The 13,744-nt window shown below is 36.9% G+C and overlaps 2 protein-coding genes across 2 annotated transcripts; one reads left to right on the top strand and one right to left on the bottom strand.

The window, feature by feature from the left end:
* Positions 1 to 338: 338 nt before the first annotated feature.
* C21H12orf60 (chromosome 21 C12orf60 homolog) lies at positions 339 to 2,019 on the bottom strand. Its single transcript, XM_041736441.1, has 2 exons — positions 1,646 to 2,019; positions 339 to 1,094 (listed from the first exon to the last, which is right to left on the bottom strand). The coding sequence occupies exon 2, from the start codon at positions 1,068 to 1,070 to the stop codon at positions 339 to 341; it is 732 nt and encodes a 243-aa protein (XP_041592375.1). The 5' UTR covers positions 1,071 to 1,094; positions 1,646 to 2,019.
* Positions 2,020 to 3,338: 1,319 nt separating this feature from the next.
* SMCO3 (single-pass membrane protein with coiled-coil domains 3) lies at positions 3,339 to 13,528 on the top strand. The gene is made up of 2 exons (XM_041736966.1): positions 3,339 to 3,474; positions 10,643 to 13,528. Exon 2 carries the CDS (start codon positions 10,659 to 10,661, stop codon positions 11,334 to 11,336), a length of 678 nt encoding a protein of 225 aa, XP_041592900.1. The 5' UTR covers positions 3,339 to 3,474; positions 10,643 to 10,658; the 3' UTR covers positions 11,337 to 13,528.
* Positions 13,529 to 13,744: the final 216 nt, after the last annotated feature.

Here is a 13,744-nt window from a genome sequence, read left to right as displayed (position 1 = left end):
AAATAGGACTACTAAGAGTAGAAATTAGTTTAGGGTTATTTTAATTATGCTTTAAGATGATATGTAATGTTTAGAGACATCCTCAAATGTAATACATTTCCTTGATGTTCTGAACAATATGTTATTTTTAGTAACTGCCATTTCAAGTAGATTTTCTTTGATTATTTTTATTTGAATAAAGCAAAACTTGAGGTAAATGGTCTACTGGGTGACTACTCTTTGTACTTCTGTCCTAACATAACTCATTTGTGGCATCAAAGGTCTTAAAACATACTCCAAATATTCACAGGATACGAAATGATTTTCTGATAGAAATGAGCAGTTCTGTTGCACTCCTACTAGTAATTGGCTTTCTTGGGCAGAGAAACCTTGGTTTCCATAGTATTTATGGCTTTTTGGAGGACTTCTAAGATTGGCGCTATTGTTTTGACAACTTCCTCCAACTGAACTGCGATTGACTTGATGGTATTCTTGGAATCCTCAGTTTCTAGCGCATCCTGCAATTTTTTCAAGATGTCTATTGTACCAATTTTGGATGGACCCGGACTTGTTTTTTTCTTGGATGTGTTGGCATCTGATTGCTCTTTGATGTCTTTTCTATAGAGGTCACCTAACTGAAGATTCATGACGGGATATTTCATCAAGAGTGAAAGAGAAGATTCCAAAATCCCAAGGATGTTACTACTATTCAATGCAGAGACAATGACTGGTGTTTGAACGGTTTTGAACACTTCTTTAGCTGACTGCTGCAACTCCTTTACATTGGTGGTATTCTCAACCATAGAGCAAACAGCTGTTGCAATCTTGGAATATAAAGGTTCCTTTTGCATTTGGTCATACTTTGTCTCCACTACAGATTGCATCTCTTTAAAAATTTTGAACATTTGTTCAAAGACATCCTTGGCATTATCATCTTCTTTCACAGTCATGGACTGGATCTGAGTATTCATAGTGCTGTTAAACAATTCAATAAGCATGTTAGTGAAGGCAGCAAGATCTTGCATGTGAAGGAAAAATGTTTTGGCAGCTTGAACCAGCCTCTCTTTATCCTCTTCTGATTCTGAAGACATTTCTCCAACAAAAATGTTTCAGTACTGCAAAATAAAGTAGTAATAAAGATGAAAACTTAAATTATATTTGTCAGCCATAAAGAGATTGACAGTATAATCTAACTGCGAAATTAACTACTGTCAAGGGTAGGAAAGCCACACAGGCTATAAAGCAGAAACGATCCTGTGCTTTAATAAAAATAACAACAAAAATAACTAAAAGACAGAATAGGGATGTTTCAAAGAATTTAAGCCACATATCAGATTTTGGATGGTACTGGATTCTCAGTTGGATATGCTGATATTTTCTTAGGTATCACCCTAAATAACTATCCAATCTGGTGGAAAAGATTGTATAAGGCTTAAAACTTACATAGAAAGGCTCTGGTTCCTGTTAAGATAGAGCAAGCACACTGAGTACAACGAAAAATCCTGAACAGAATATATAAAGTAATTCTCAGATAACTCCGAAAGGTGGGTAACAGCAGACCAAAAGGATAGAATACAACACTTCAAGATGATCAAGGCCATCTCATGCAGACTCCCAAGATCTCTGTCTTGCCTAAGAATGTGTCTGTACTTTCACTGTAACTCACCCTCTTCTGCTATAGAGGAGAGTGTTGACGTCTCTAACCAATGTTGACAAGTAGAATTCTGGGGGAGATACAAAAAGATAGGATTATAAACATTGATCCAGGGATCCCGAACTAGCAATCTGCAGGCATAGTCTGACCAGCAGATGTATTTTGTTTGAAAAACAAAACCTCCAAAGATTTAGTGTTGCCTAGAGAATAAAATACAATTTCCTGGCATGGCATTTAAGGTAATCTACAAACTGCTCTTAATTTTCCACTAGTCCCCTTCCCTTCACTGCATTCACATATATCCTGGGCCACTAGCATAGTGGATTAATTTTGTTCCCTGAAAATGCTCTACAACATTAGCTCCTTTGTTCACAGTATCCCCTCCACCTGCATTAACTCTTCCCTGCCCTACTACCTACACACCTATTGAAATCCTACTTATCCATCCACACACTCTTCTTCCCTTTTTTCCTCTGTGCCCATACACAGTAAGCCCAAAATATGTCAATTGCAAAATGACACACTGGGCCAAAGTAAAGTAACACCCCGCTTGGTCCTCCTTTAAAACTATAGAGCAGGGGATCCCTGGGTGGCTCAGCGGTTTGGCGCCTGCCTTTGACCCAGGGTGCGATCCTGGAGTTCCAGGATCAAGTCCCACGTCGGGCTCCCGGCATGGAGCCTGCTTCTCCCTCCTCCTGTGTCTCTGCCTCTCTCTCTCTCTTTCTCTATGTCTATCATAAATAAATCTTTAAAAAATAAAATAAAACTATAGAGAACTTTAGATTTTACACACCTCCTAGCTGATGTCCCCGTTCTGAATCCTCTACTCACCCATTAACAATAGAAATTACTGTTATTAATGTAAGAAGAATGGCTACCATTCAGTAAGTTTTTGCCATATATTAAGCACTATCTCAAATGCTTTACATGCATTATCTCAGTTGATCCATATGACAAATCCATAAATTACAAACTAATATATCACATCAATTAAAAAAATGAGATTAAGAGACTTTCCCAGGGCTACATGGCTAGAGAGTGATTATTTTGGGGGTACACAAAATAAGGACTGTCCAATTCTAAAACGTTTGTGTTTTTTCCATTAAAGTTTTATGGGGACTGGGTGATCTTCCTGCTTCTGAGATGTCCCCGCTGTAGATGAAACAATGGGGATGAGAACAGAATCGAGAAGGAGAAGCATGGAAGACTCTAAGCTTTAAGAGAAAGAAGTTGATCTATAAGGCATTCCTATTGTCAGGGCAATCACCAACACAATAAGAGACGGTGATAAAGAGAAGAACTAGCCAGGAAAGAAGAGCACACACACAAAAACTGCATTTGGCTACAAATAATCTGGATTTCTAGCTCTTTCAAGAACGTAAACAAAGGCATCAGCAACAGATGTAGTATAAATGCAATAGAGACTAGAAGGAAACTTAATATCTGGAATAGCTAACAAGACAGAATGCCAGAAGCTGAGAGCTGCAATCAAAGAGCCATCTTCTCCGCTGAACTGAATTAGCTCAGTTGTACAGCACTTTTCAACAATTAACGTCCATGAAAGAACAGAAAATTAAATGTTTTACCGTGTTATTAGTTTTTCAAATTAGACTGTTTCATACATACTTATTTTATATTAATATAGGAAACAGAAGAATTCTGAGAACTAGGAATGCAGAAGTACTCTATAAACCAGACAGGCAGAGGGACCCAGCAGAGACTAGCAAAGGCTGTAAGTCATCACATTCCATGGAAACACCCAGATGAAACCAGATGAGAAAGCTCTTCAACAATGCTCCTAAACCAACTGCTGGGACTACTGAACTCAGAAACACGGCAAGGTAAGCAATGTGGATATTTCTACTCGTATTGATATGATAATTCTGTTTCTCCGGATTAAAGGGTATTTGAGGTAACATGTTAATCTTCAATCCTAGCCATAAATGTGATAAAGTCACAAAATGACTTTGTTTTAGGAGGGTCTGCTGGCTCTTCCTTGTAATTATTTATTTCTCTGAAGACACCAGATAAAGAAGAAAATTAACAGCTTATATGACTGATTAAGTCAGAGGGGAAGACGAAGCAGTAAAGATATCAAATTTAGAAAGGATTAAGGACAAAATGACACCTGTGTATTGTTTACATGGATTGTAACATTTCTTATGTCTCTAACATCAGTACAAGCACTCAGCATCAGTGAAAGAAATGTGCAATCTGAGACTCACTAATTTATAGTGTTTCTGCTCCCTTATAAGTTACATTACATTTAAATGTCGCCTGTCTCCAAATAGACTGTTATCTACTTGAGGGCAAGGTCAGGAATCTTCTTTAGAAGAACGTATATGAGAAAGAGTGTCATCACATCATTATCAACTTTTTGTTTTTTTAATTAAAAGCCAGGGTTTTGATTTAAATTAAAGAAGACTCTCTGAACTAGTTAGTAGCTGTTATTTTCTTTTGAAAAGTTTCTGGTTTCATCTATTCTTTATCCCCAAACTCCCAAATAAGTGAACTTTGCAGGCTAGCTGGACCCAACATGGATAGTGAGAATAGTGACAGCACAGAATAGCTTAAAACCTCAGAGAGCACTAATGACTAAACATTAGAGGCTGAGACATGTTTTCTTTGTCTCTCTTTAATTGTCACTATGGGAAAAGCTCAACAATACATAAAAATGGAGATCATAAAATAATAAACTGTCATATACCCAGAACCCAGCTTCAAAAATTATGACAACAGGTTGATCTTATTTCCTCCCTAACCCTACTCCATACTCCCAGATTTTTTGGAAGCAAATCTCAGAGATCATGGGTATCATTTCATCATTGACCTATTCACCATGTATTTCTACAAAAGCAAAAACTCTTCTTTTTGAAATGTAACTTTGTGCTTCCCAAAATAACAGTATTCAATAGAACTGTCTTTGGCTTTGAAACACACATAGTGCCTTGCTACAAAAATTTATTTTTGATGATGGTGTAAAAGTTTTTGGAATGCAATTTGCAATACGTATCAAAAGTAATAAAAACTTCAATTCCCAATGATTATATAGTTCTTCTGGAAATTTATCTTGAGGAAATAATCCAGATAATTGAAAAGGAGGGGGGGAAATGTTTATTAAAATGCCCACTACAATATTATGATAGGGAAACAATTAGGTATTTATTAAATTATGGTAGATATCTTATAGAATACTTTGTATAATAAAATTATTATAAAACCAGGAACCTGAAAATATGTTTAAGTAAATAAATATAAGATGAAAATTTTATTAACACTATTATTACAACTTTGTAAAAATATACATTTAAACAAACCTTAGAAAGGAACAACCAAAAAAATTAAGATGGTAGGTTTATGGGTGTTTTTCCTTCTTTTTTTTTCAAGCGTTTATATATTAGTTGTACTGATCTTGTGCTTTAAAGTACTTTTTAAATCAAATCTTTTATTTTCAATTTCTTCATGTTATAATTCTATCATCTATCAAAACACAGATCACATGTCACTTTCTCCATGAAGCTTCCTCTAAACACCTCAAGTGTATTTCCCTCTTTAAATTTCTGTAACATTTGACATTTAGCTACTGTTATTTGCAAAAGTATCCTGAGAATTTTTCATTTAAATATGTGATAATCAATGCATTTTTCCCCAAAAAATCTAAAATAACTGTATAGTATCACTAAATAAATTTTAACTTTTAGATACAATCATCAATATATTTCTACTATTTCTTAGACGCTCGAGAATGTTGACTTCTCGTTGCAACAATATTGACAAGGTTAATTTTGTTAAGAATCTATTATCTGAAGTTACTCTGTTTCCATTCCAATCTCCGTTTCCAGGCTGACCACTGGTATCGGCATTAACAAGTTTCTTTTTTATTGAAATAACAAGTCAAAATACAGGTGATTTCCAAACTTCCTTTTGGCAACAGAACTCTCTCATCAAAGAAAATTTTACGCACCCACAATCAAGTAGAGCAACAAGAAAGCACAACTGCTTCAGCAACCGCTGGGGTGAAAAAGACATGCCAGGGACAGGAGCGCCGCCTGCTGGCCAGCAATTCCCCGTCAGCACGTCCTAGGGCTCTTGAGAACCTTCATGAACCATAGCAATAAAATACCCAAATAACAGTACAAACTCTGCAGTTCAGAAGTGGATGGTAACTGTGCAAAGCGAATTTTTCAGGGAGGGAACACTATCATGTGATAATGTAAAAATCACATTTACCACACAAAAGGTGCAAGTAGTAAGAAATGGATTGAGAGGGCAACCCCGGTGGCGCAGCGGTTTGGCGCCGCCTGCAGCCCAGGGCCTGATCCTGGAGACCTGGGATCGAGTCCCACGTCGGGCTCCCTGCATGGAGCCTGCTTCTCCCTCTGCCTGTGTCTCTGCCTCTCTCTCTCTCTATCTCTCTGTGTCTCTCATGAATGAATAAATAAAATCTTAAAAAAAAAAAGAAAGAAAGAAATGGATTGAGAATACCATTTAGCTACCTGTAGGCGCCAATCCTTAAAATTCATTTATAAAGTGACTTTGAAGTGACTTGTAAGGGGTGCCTGGCTAGCGCAGTTGGCAGAACACATGACTCTTGTTGACCTCAAGATCTTGAGTTCAAGCTCAGTGTTGGGCACGGAAAAAAGATTCTTGGTTTTTGTTTTGTTTTGTTTTGTTTTAAGATTTTATCTATTCATGGAGGGGGTTGGGGAGCAGAGGGAGAGGAACAGTTAGACTCCCAGCTGCTCGGAGCCCAACACAGGCCTCTGTCTCAGGAATGGAAGATGATGTCCTCAATCAAAACTAATGGCCAGATGCTCAACCAACTGAGCCACTCAGGTGCCCCAAAAGAAATGATTTTTAAAAGACTGAATTTTAAAGTTGATATTTAAAAGGTCATCCCTGAAAATGTAGTAAGATAAGGAAAAGTACATGGCCCAGAACTCCTCTTAGGTGAATACTATATATTATTGGTAAGACATCACTTGAGGCTTGTGTAGGTAACAGCTATGATCTTCAAGAAAGGTGGTTCCAACTAATTGCTTTTGTTTTGCTGAGTGAAGTAAGCAATTTGAGAGTCAGAGCTAAATTGTCATGGGCAATAATGGAAATGCAGTACATGGCTAACTTTTTCCACGTGGTATATAACCTCTCATTTAAATATCAAGTACAGGGCAGCCCAGGTGGTTCAGTGGTTTAGCACCACCTTCAGCCTAGGGCCTGATCCTGGAGACCTGGGATCGAGTCCCCCGTTGGGCTTCCCGCATGGAGCCTGCTTCTCCCTCTGCCTCTCTCTGTGTCATGAATAAATAAATAAATCTTTTAAATAAATAAATAAATATCAAGTACATATTTAAGAGTAACAATTTGGTAAAGGTACAAGTTATTAACCTTCCCAGATGACTGAATGTTTCCATATGGCCCTAGTGTTAATACATGTTAACTTGCGGGTTGTTTGAAATTTGAATTTGCACAAATCAACCACCAACCTTATAATTTCAAAGGACATTTTACTTTCAACTCATCATGTCATTTTAAGTCTGTCTTGACTACCTAACTAGATTAAAAATGCCATAAAAGCAGGGACGATGTCCTTTTCATTTTTGTGTGCTCCAGAGAGCCCAGCATGTTATCTAATACACAGTAAGGAACTAGTCCATTAGATAGATTGTTACTTAATTATTAAACTGTTTCCATCACCAGGCTCTTCAAATTTCACCTGTCCAAAAATAATTCATTAGTTTCACCTTCAAATCCTACCTCTCCCCCACCTAATTCTCTAACATTTATCTCATCCTTGCGATGGAAATAATTTTGAACTGTATTCAGTACTGGAAAAGTATCAGGTGGCAGGCCTGCTGAAAGATCTATTTGCATAAGGAATCTTCCCAAAGCCCTTCACCAAGAGAAAAGGAGCTAGGAAGGTAAGTCCAACTCAGAAAAATAAAAGTCCTTTTTCATTGATTTGAAACGTAATTCAGAGCACATCATGATGTCTTACTCAAACTTGTTACTGGCACAGAATTATAGATTGATATCTGGAAACTGGGAAGAAGACTATAAAAGTACATGTGTCAGGCCATGGTTGGTTATATAAAAGAAAGAAAATATAATTGAAAAAGGGCTGGGTCTTTGATTTGTGATCTTTGATTGAAGTCTTTTCATCAATTTAATTAGCTACTATTCTTTTATTGTCTGGAGTTGTTTGCTCATTTAGCTATTAGAAAACTACTGTTTTTCTTATTGATATCAATAGTCTTTAGAAATTCATACTTCATTTTTTGTGTACCATTCCCAATTTCTTTTTAGTTCTTTTTACATGGTATGGTCATCTTTGTTAGTCAAATTTTGTGTGACTTTTTTCCTTTGGGTTTAAACTTATAAAGCCCTCCTCCATATAGACATTTGAAAATTATCCACTTCTGGCTGTTTTATCATTTTTTTACAGACATTACACTAACTTCTTAAAATTAATTTTTCACCCCCAAAACTAGCCCATTATGCCAAGAACATCTATAGAACAATAATTTCAATTATTATCAATTTGAGAGTCTATGTTCATTATGTATTAAATGTATAGAAGGGTCTGTTTTCAGAACTATCTTGTTCCATGATTCCATCTACTCTTGTACCTATACAATACTAACTATTATTTTTATAATGTTTTAATATTTGGGGAAGAAAAGTCCCATTATTACTCTTCTAAAAAAATAAGAAATCTCACCTATTTAGTTTTATTTAATTTTATTTAAACTCTGGGGAGAAAAGGAAAAGAAAATGGAGTTTTTATATCTGTGTGGGATCTGGGTATATTTTCTCTTCAAGTAAATAGCATCCTGATTTTTTATTTTATGATTAATTTGTCAAGGTGTGTTAAAATAATGAGTTAACTGGGAAGAAACTGACCATTTGGAAGCATTCAACCTCCTCATTCAGGAGGAAGGCTCATCTCTCCTTTTGTTAGGCAAATAGAACCACATACCTTTTCTGGAAGCTATGCCTTCAGATAAGAGCAGATGATAGCTGCTAGAGATATTTTACACTTTCTCAGGCTAAGAAAGACTCCTCTCACCTAAATATCTGAATTGGAATGTTGCTGATGGTCTTCCAAACTCAGAAACTGGAGTTTTCACTTCATGATAATATCTGAGAACTAGGAGTCAAAAAAAGAGAAAAAGTTGAATAGAAAATTTCTGGAAGAAAAAACAAAGAAATCAAAGTTCAGATTTGTGCAGTTTGCAACCCAAAGGAGGTGAGCTGGGGAATATTTAACAAACCCTCAACAATTTTTTTAAATGAAATTGAAGTATTTTCTAAGTACTGTTTTGTGGAAATTTGTGTAACATGTGGATGTGTGTGTGTGTGTGTGTGTGTGTGTGTGTGCTGGATCTGAATCAAAGATAAAATGAATTTCTGACCATGATAAGGTTTATCCTATCAGGGGTACCAAGGCATTTTTCTAAACTGAACAACATAAATGATTATGTTTCCAATCCATTTAAAAAAAAAAATGTTTCCCCTTTCTATTTCCAACTTATCTTTTTATGACTTGGAGGATAGGCTATTTTCATGTTTCACGAGAGAAAAATATCTTCATTCTTTCATCCCATGCTTATGAGAGTACCCATATCTAGGCTAGCAGCCATGGTCTCAGAATAGATAGGGGCCAAATTCATCAGGTTGTTGTTTACGAGAGAATGTGCCAGCTCCCACACAGATTTCATTTTCTCTTTTCTCCCAAGAGTTTAAAAATAAAAGTGCCAGGCACATAGTAAGCCTATTCAAGGTATGCATATTGTGACATTGTTCTACCAGGGCTCAAACTTTTTTACCCAAATAAACTCAGAAGATGCTTGTGCTTTTTTTCTCTGAGCCAGTGGAACAGACAGAAGAAGGCTCCTACCTGATTCGTTGTATTCATTCTATGGTGTACTCTTGCTACTTATTTTTTAATACCTTCTTGAAACGGCATCATCTTCTTACTAAGGCTAATTCTAACTAATCTCCATCGTGCCCAAGTGCATTATAAGCCAGTCTAAATAATTTAAGTTATAAGCTTTGCAAATGGAGACCACAGATAGTTATAATTGTACTGTCCCCTGCACCATGCTCACTCTCCCCAAGCGAATTTTAATCTAAAGAATTTTGAATACATACACTTAACATGAAAATTTTTTGTAAAGATTCTAGTATGTATATTGTCTTTAATGTCCATAGGCTTAGAGAACAAATAATTTGCCTGTAGACATATAGAGTGACTGGAATATTATAAATTAAGATAACAGTATATAGGGATCCCTGGGTGGCGCAGCGGTTTGGCGCCTGCCTTTGGCCCAGGGCGCGATCCTGGAGACCCGGGATCGAATCCCACATCGGGCTCCCGGTGCATGGAGCCTGCTTCTCCCTCTGCCTGTGTCTCTGCCTCTCTCTCTCTCTCTGTATGACTATCATAAATAAATAAAAAAAAAAAAAAAAAAAAAAAAAAAAGATAACAGTATATAAGCAAAATTAGATATTAATAGCCCTGTAAACTCAGAGATCTTAATATTCTTCTGGCCCTACTAATTTATCTCCAAATATTAGAGAAATCAATCTGGTAGATCTATTCAGTGTGGTGACTAGGGTTTGGGAAAATTAAGGAGTATTGGTAATCAAGAGCTAACCGTATCAAACTGCAGTCTATATCAAACCTTATTAAATATGACTTGGAAATAATCATATTTATTTATTATTAATCAGATGCTTGATAAACACATATGTTTCCTAGCCAGGATTTCTCTCAACCACAAAAAATTAGTGCCTTAATTAATGCATCAGGAGGTTGCATTGTTACCCATATTTATATAAACTAAGTTTCATAAAAACTGTTTTGAAGAACCTGTTGAATTTTCTGAGGAATTCCTTAGCACAGTGCTATTTTTCCACTTGTAAAGTAAGATTCATGGCCAAATGCACACAGACAGCAGACATTTTTCAAAATTTTTAGTGAGGATTTACGACTTTATTTTTCAGAGACTGTATCTGAAATATGGCTCAGAGTGACTTCTTCTATCCAGAAAACCCACGGAGAAGGCAAGAAGTAAACCGTCTTCACCAGCAGCTACTTGATTGCCTATCTGATAGCTTCCATGCCACCAATAAGCTGATTGGGGTTTTAAACATGCACTTGGGGTGCAAGCTGGCCTCCATTGAGATGAAAAGAGATGGGACCATCAAAGAAAACTGTGATATCATCATCCAAGCCATGATGAAAATCCAAAAGGAATTGCAAAAGGTTGATGAAGCCCTAAAAGATAAACTAGAGCCAACCCTCTACAGAAAACTTCAAGATATTAAAGAAAAGGAAACAGAGAAAATTGCAATAGTACAAAAGGTCATTTCAGTCATCCTGGGAGAAGCTACTTCTGCAGCCAGTGCAGTCGCTGTTAAACTTGTAGGCTCAAATGTCACAACTGGCATCATTAACAAGTTGGTCACTGTGTTAGCTCAAATTGGTGCTTCTCTCCTTGGTAGTATAGGAGTTGCTGTTCTTGGCCTTGGCATAGATATGATATTCCGTGCCATCCTGGGAGCAGTGGAGAAAACACAGCTTCAAGCAGCCATTAAAAGTTATGAGACGCATCTGGTGGAATTCAAGTCAGCTTCAGAAAAATATCATCATGCCATTACTGAGGTCACCAACACAGTGAAACAGCAAATGAAATGAACAGCCACTGTGCCCCTGGAATATTTTTCTACTTCTCAATATAGTGTTTTGCTCCTTTGATTAGGTTCATTTTCTGTATGTTTCCAACATGGACAGAAATACAGTTAACAACTTGGAAAGATGTTTTAAGAGATGCTAAAATTAGATGACTCCAGAGTTCTGTATCAACAACAAATGCCTACATTGGTTGGTGCTAGAGGTAAAAGATTACATCCCAGGATGCTTCTTACTTTGCTCTACCAGATCAACTTTAGGTTAAATGCTATGGGTGTGGGGGTTACCTTTCCCTTTTCTAACTCCCCAAATCATTAAAATTTAAGTTGAATGAGGAGAGTTTTATTTCTACCACTAGCTTCAGACATCATTTAGTACTAAGGGGATGTACTTAGTAACTTCTGCCTAGACACTAACTGTGGACTTTGAGTGAAATAGAAATACTACCATAATTTTGACCCTCAGTTTTTAAGGCTAATTTTTAATAAACTAGGAGACACTGACATACGGGTTGTAACAATTTACTTCAGTGATAAAAGGACACAATGGTTCTGTAACTTCTACTAATTACACCTTATAAATTTGAATGGATTTTTTAAGAGATAAAAGTTAAAACTAAAAAGATAAAGGTTCTGTTTCTGTCATTGCAATCAACCCTGGCCAACTGTGGTGCGATGATTAGATAACCCTCATGTGAATGTTTGAACACTCTGGGACATTGAAAAAAAAACAAACATGCAAATCCCATCTACACGTGCATAAAATGTGTTTAGGATACAGGGAGAAGTTGTTACTCTTTTAGGAATTTGCCATTTAAAGGAGAGCCGTAATTTATTACCTTACGAGTTTTCAGAAAAATGACATTTCATTTTCTACAACAGCAGAATGAAGGAAGCTGTTTCTGCTTCATAAAACTTCAGGTGGCCCATTTCATTAATTACCTGATTTCAGAAAAATCCAGAGGCTAAGGAGGCCTAATGGTTCAGCTAATATCTGCACACACAAGTGTTTTCTAAATCCTTCACCAACTAATAACTTCCCTTTGTGACTCTTAGCTTCTACTTACAAAATCATTAATAAGTTGCTGGTGCAAGAATGTGTTTGTTATAGCTGATTCTTGCATCCAAGTACAAAAAATGTCTCGAAGTTTTAAAAGCTCAGTGTATCTCAACAATTAAAAATCTAGATGAAAGACCAACTTTTCAGATGTACTCTTCATTTTTCTCTTCTGTCACTGCTTCTCAAAATTAGTCGGAAAACTAAAGTAGTTCACCTTCAAAATTAAGTTTAATTTTTTTTTTTATTTATTTTTTTTTATTACCTAACTTACAACTCCTAAACTACAAGACCATGTTATTGCTCTTTCTGGGACTCAAGATTCGGCCTAAAACCAAATCAAGAATTTGCTAAGACAAAGGCTACTGTAGGTAAGGAACTGATTATAAACGTTTAAGCGCACCATGTAAATATTCTGCTGTTAAAAACCAATGTGTTATCTCCTTCGATAGTTTGGAGTGTTTATAATGGATAGTTAAGAACTGACCTCTGCAGACCTCCCATATTTTCCTATAAGGGATATTAAGATCAGTGATAACAAAGGGTATCTCTTAGAAGTCAAGTTTGTTAAGTGTTTAAACTTACCCTTAAGGGGAAGAGGTGGGGGGGGGGGGTAAGAGTCGTGGACAGAAGGAAGAGGACCAAGACTGCACCTAAGTGATAATCTGCACATAGGTACAGTGATCTCATAAAGGACTCCTAGCTGGTGTACAGACCGAAAGGCAGAAGCCAGTACCCATCAGCCTCGTCACTCGTAAATTTAAAACTTGCACACGTATCCCATTTCCACCTCAAAAACAAACAAACAAAAAAAACAAGAAAACAAAAAACAAAAACCTTATTGTAGATTACCGGAGGTTAATCTATCGTTTACGAACAATCTGGGACTTTCACACGGGCACTGACGATTCATTCGCTCAGGTCTACAAACGTTCTGTTGTGCCTATAAACTTGGGAACGGCCGTGATGGTAGCAAAGCGCAACAGGAACACTAGCAAATGTTATTCAGGGATCCGTTTTCACACAGACACTCTCAAGAGACCGCACTTGCTTACATCATGAAAAAAAAAAACAAAAACAAAAACAAAAAAAAACTAACAAGTCCAGCCGACTGACCGCAAAACAGCACCCCACCCCGAAAAGGCCGGTAACCTGCACAGCAGTAACAAGAGCTTCCGGAAGTTAAGTCGAATCGTCTCGGTCGGAGAGGCAAAGTAGGACTCTCATCAGCCAATCACCTACCCGACCCGCTAGGTTTTTCTTTCTATTGGTCTAAAGAAGCGTCAATTACTGAGGTTCTGCGCCATGAGGGCGGGCCCTTAGCACAGAATCAACCAATACGGTATGATGTGGAGCGG

Source organism: Vulpes lagopus, chromosome 21 (assembly GCF_018345385.1).
Source record: "Vulpes lagopus strain Blue_001 chromosome 21, ASM1834538v1, whole genome shotgun sequence".
NCBI classification, from domain to species: Eukaryota; Metazoa; Chordata; class Mammalia; order Carnivora; family Canidae; genus Vulpes; species Vulpes lagopus.
Note: the sequence above shows the minus strand (reverse complement) of the source record. Positions and strands in the feature narration are given on the sequence as shown.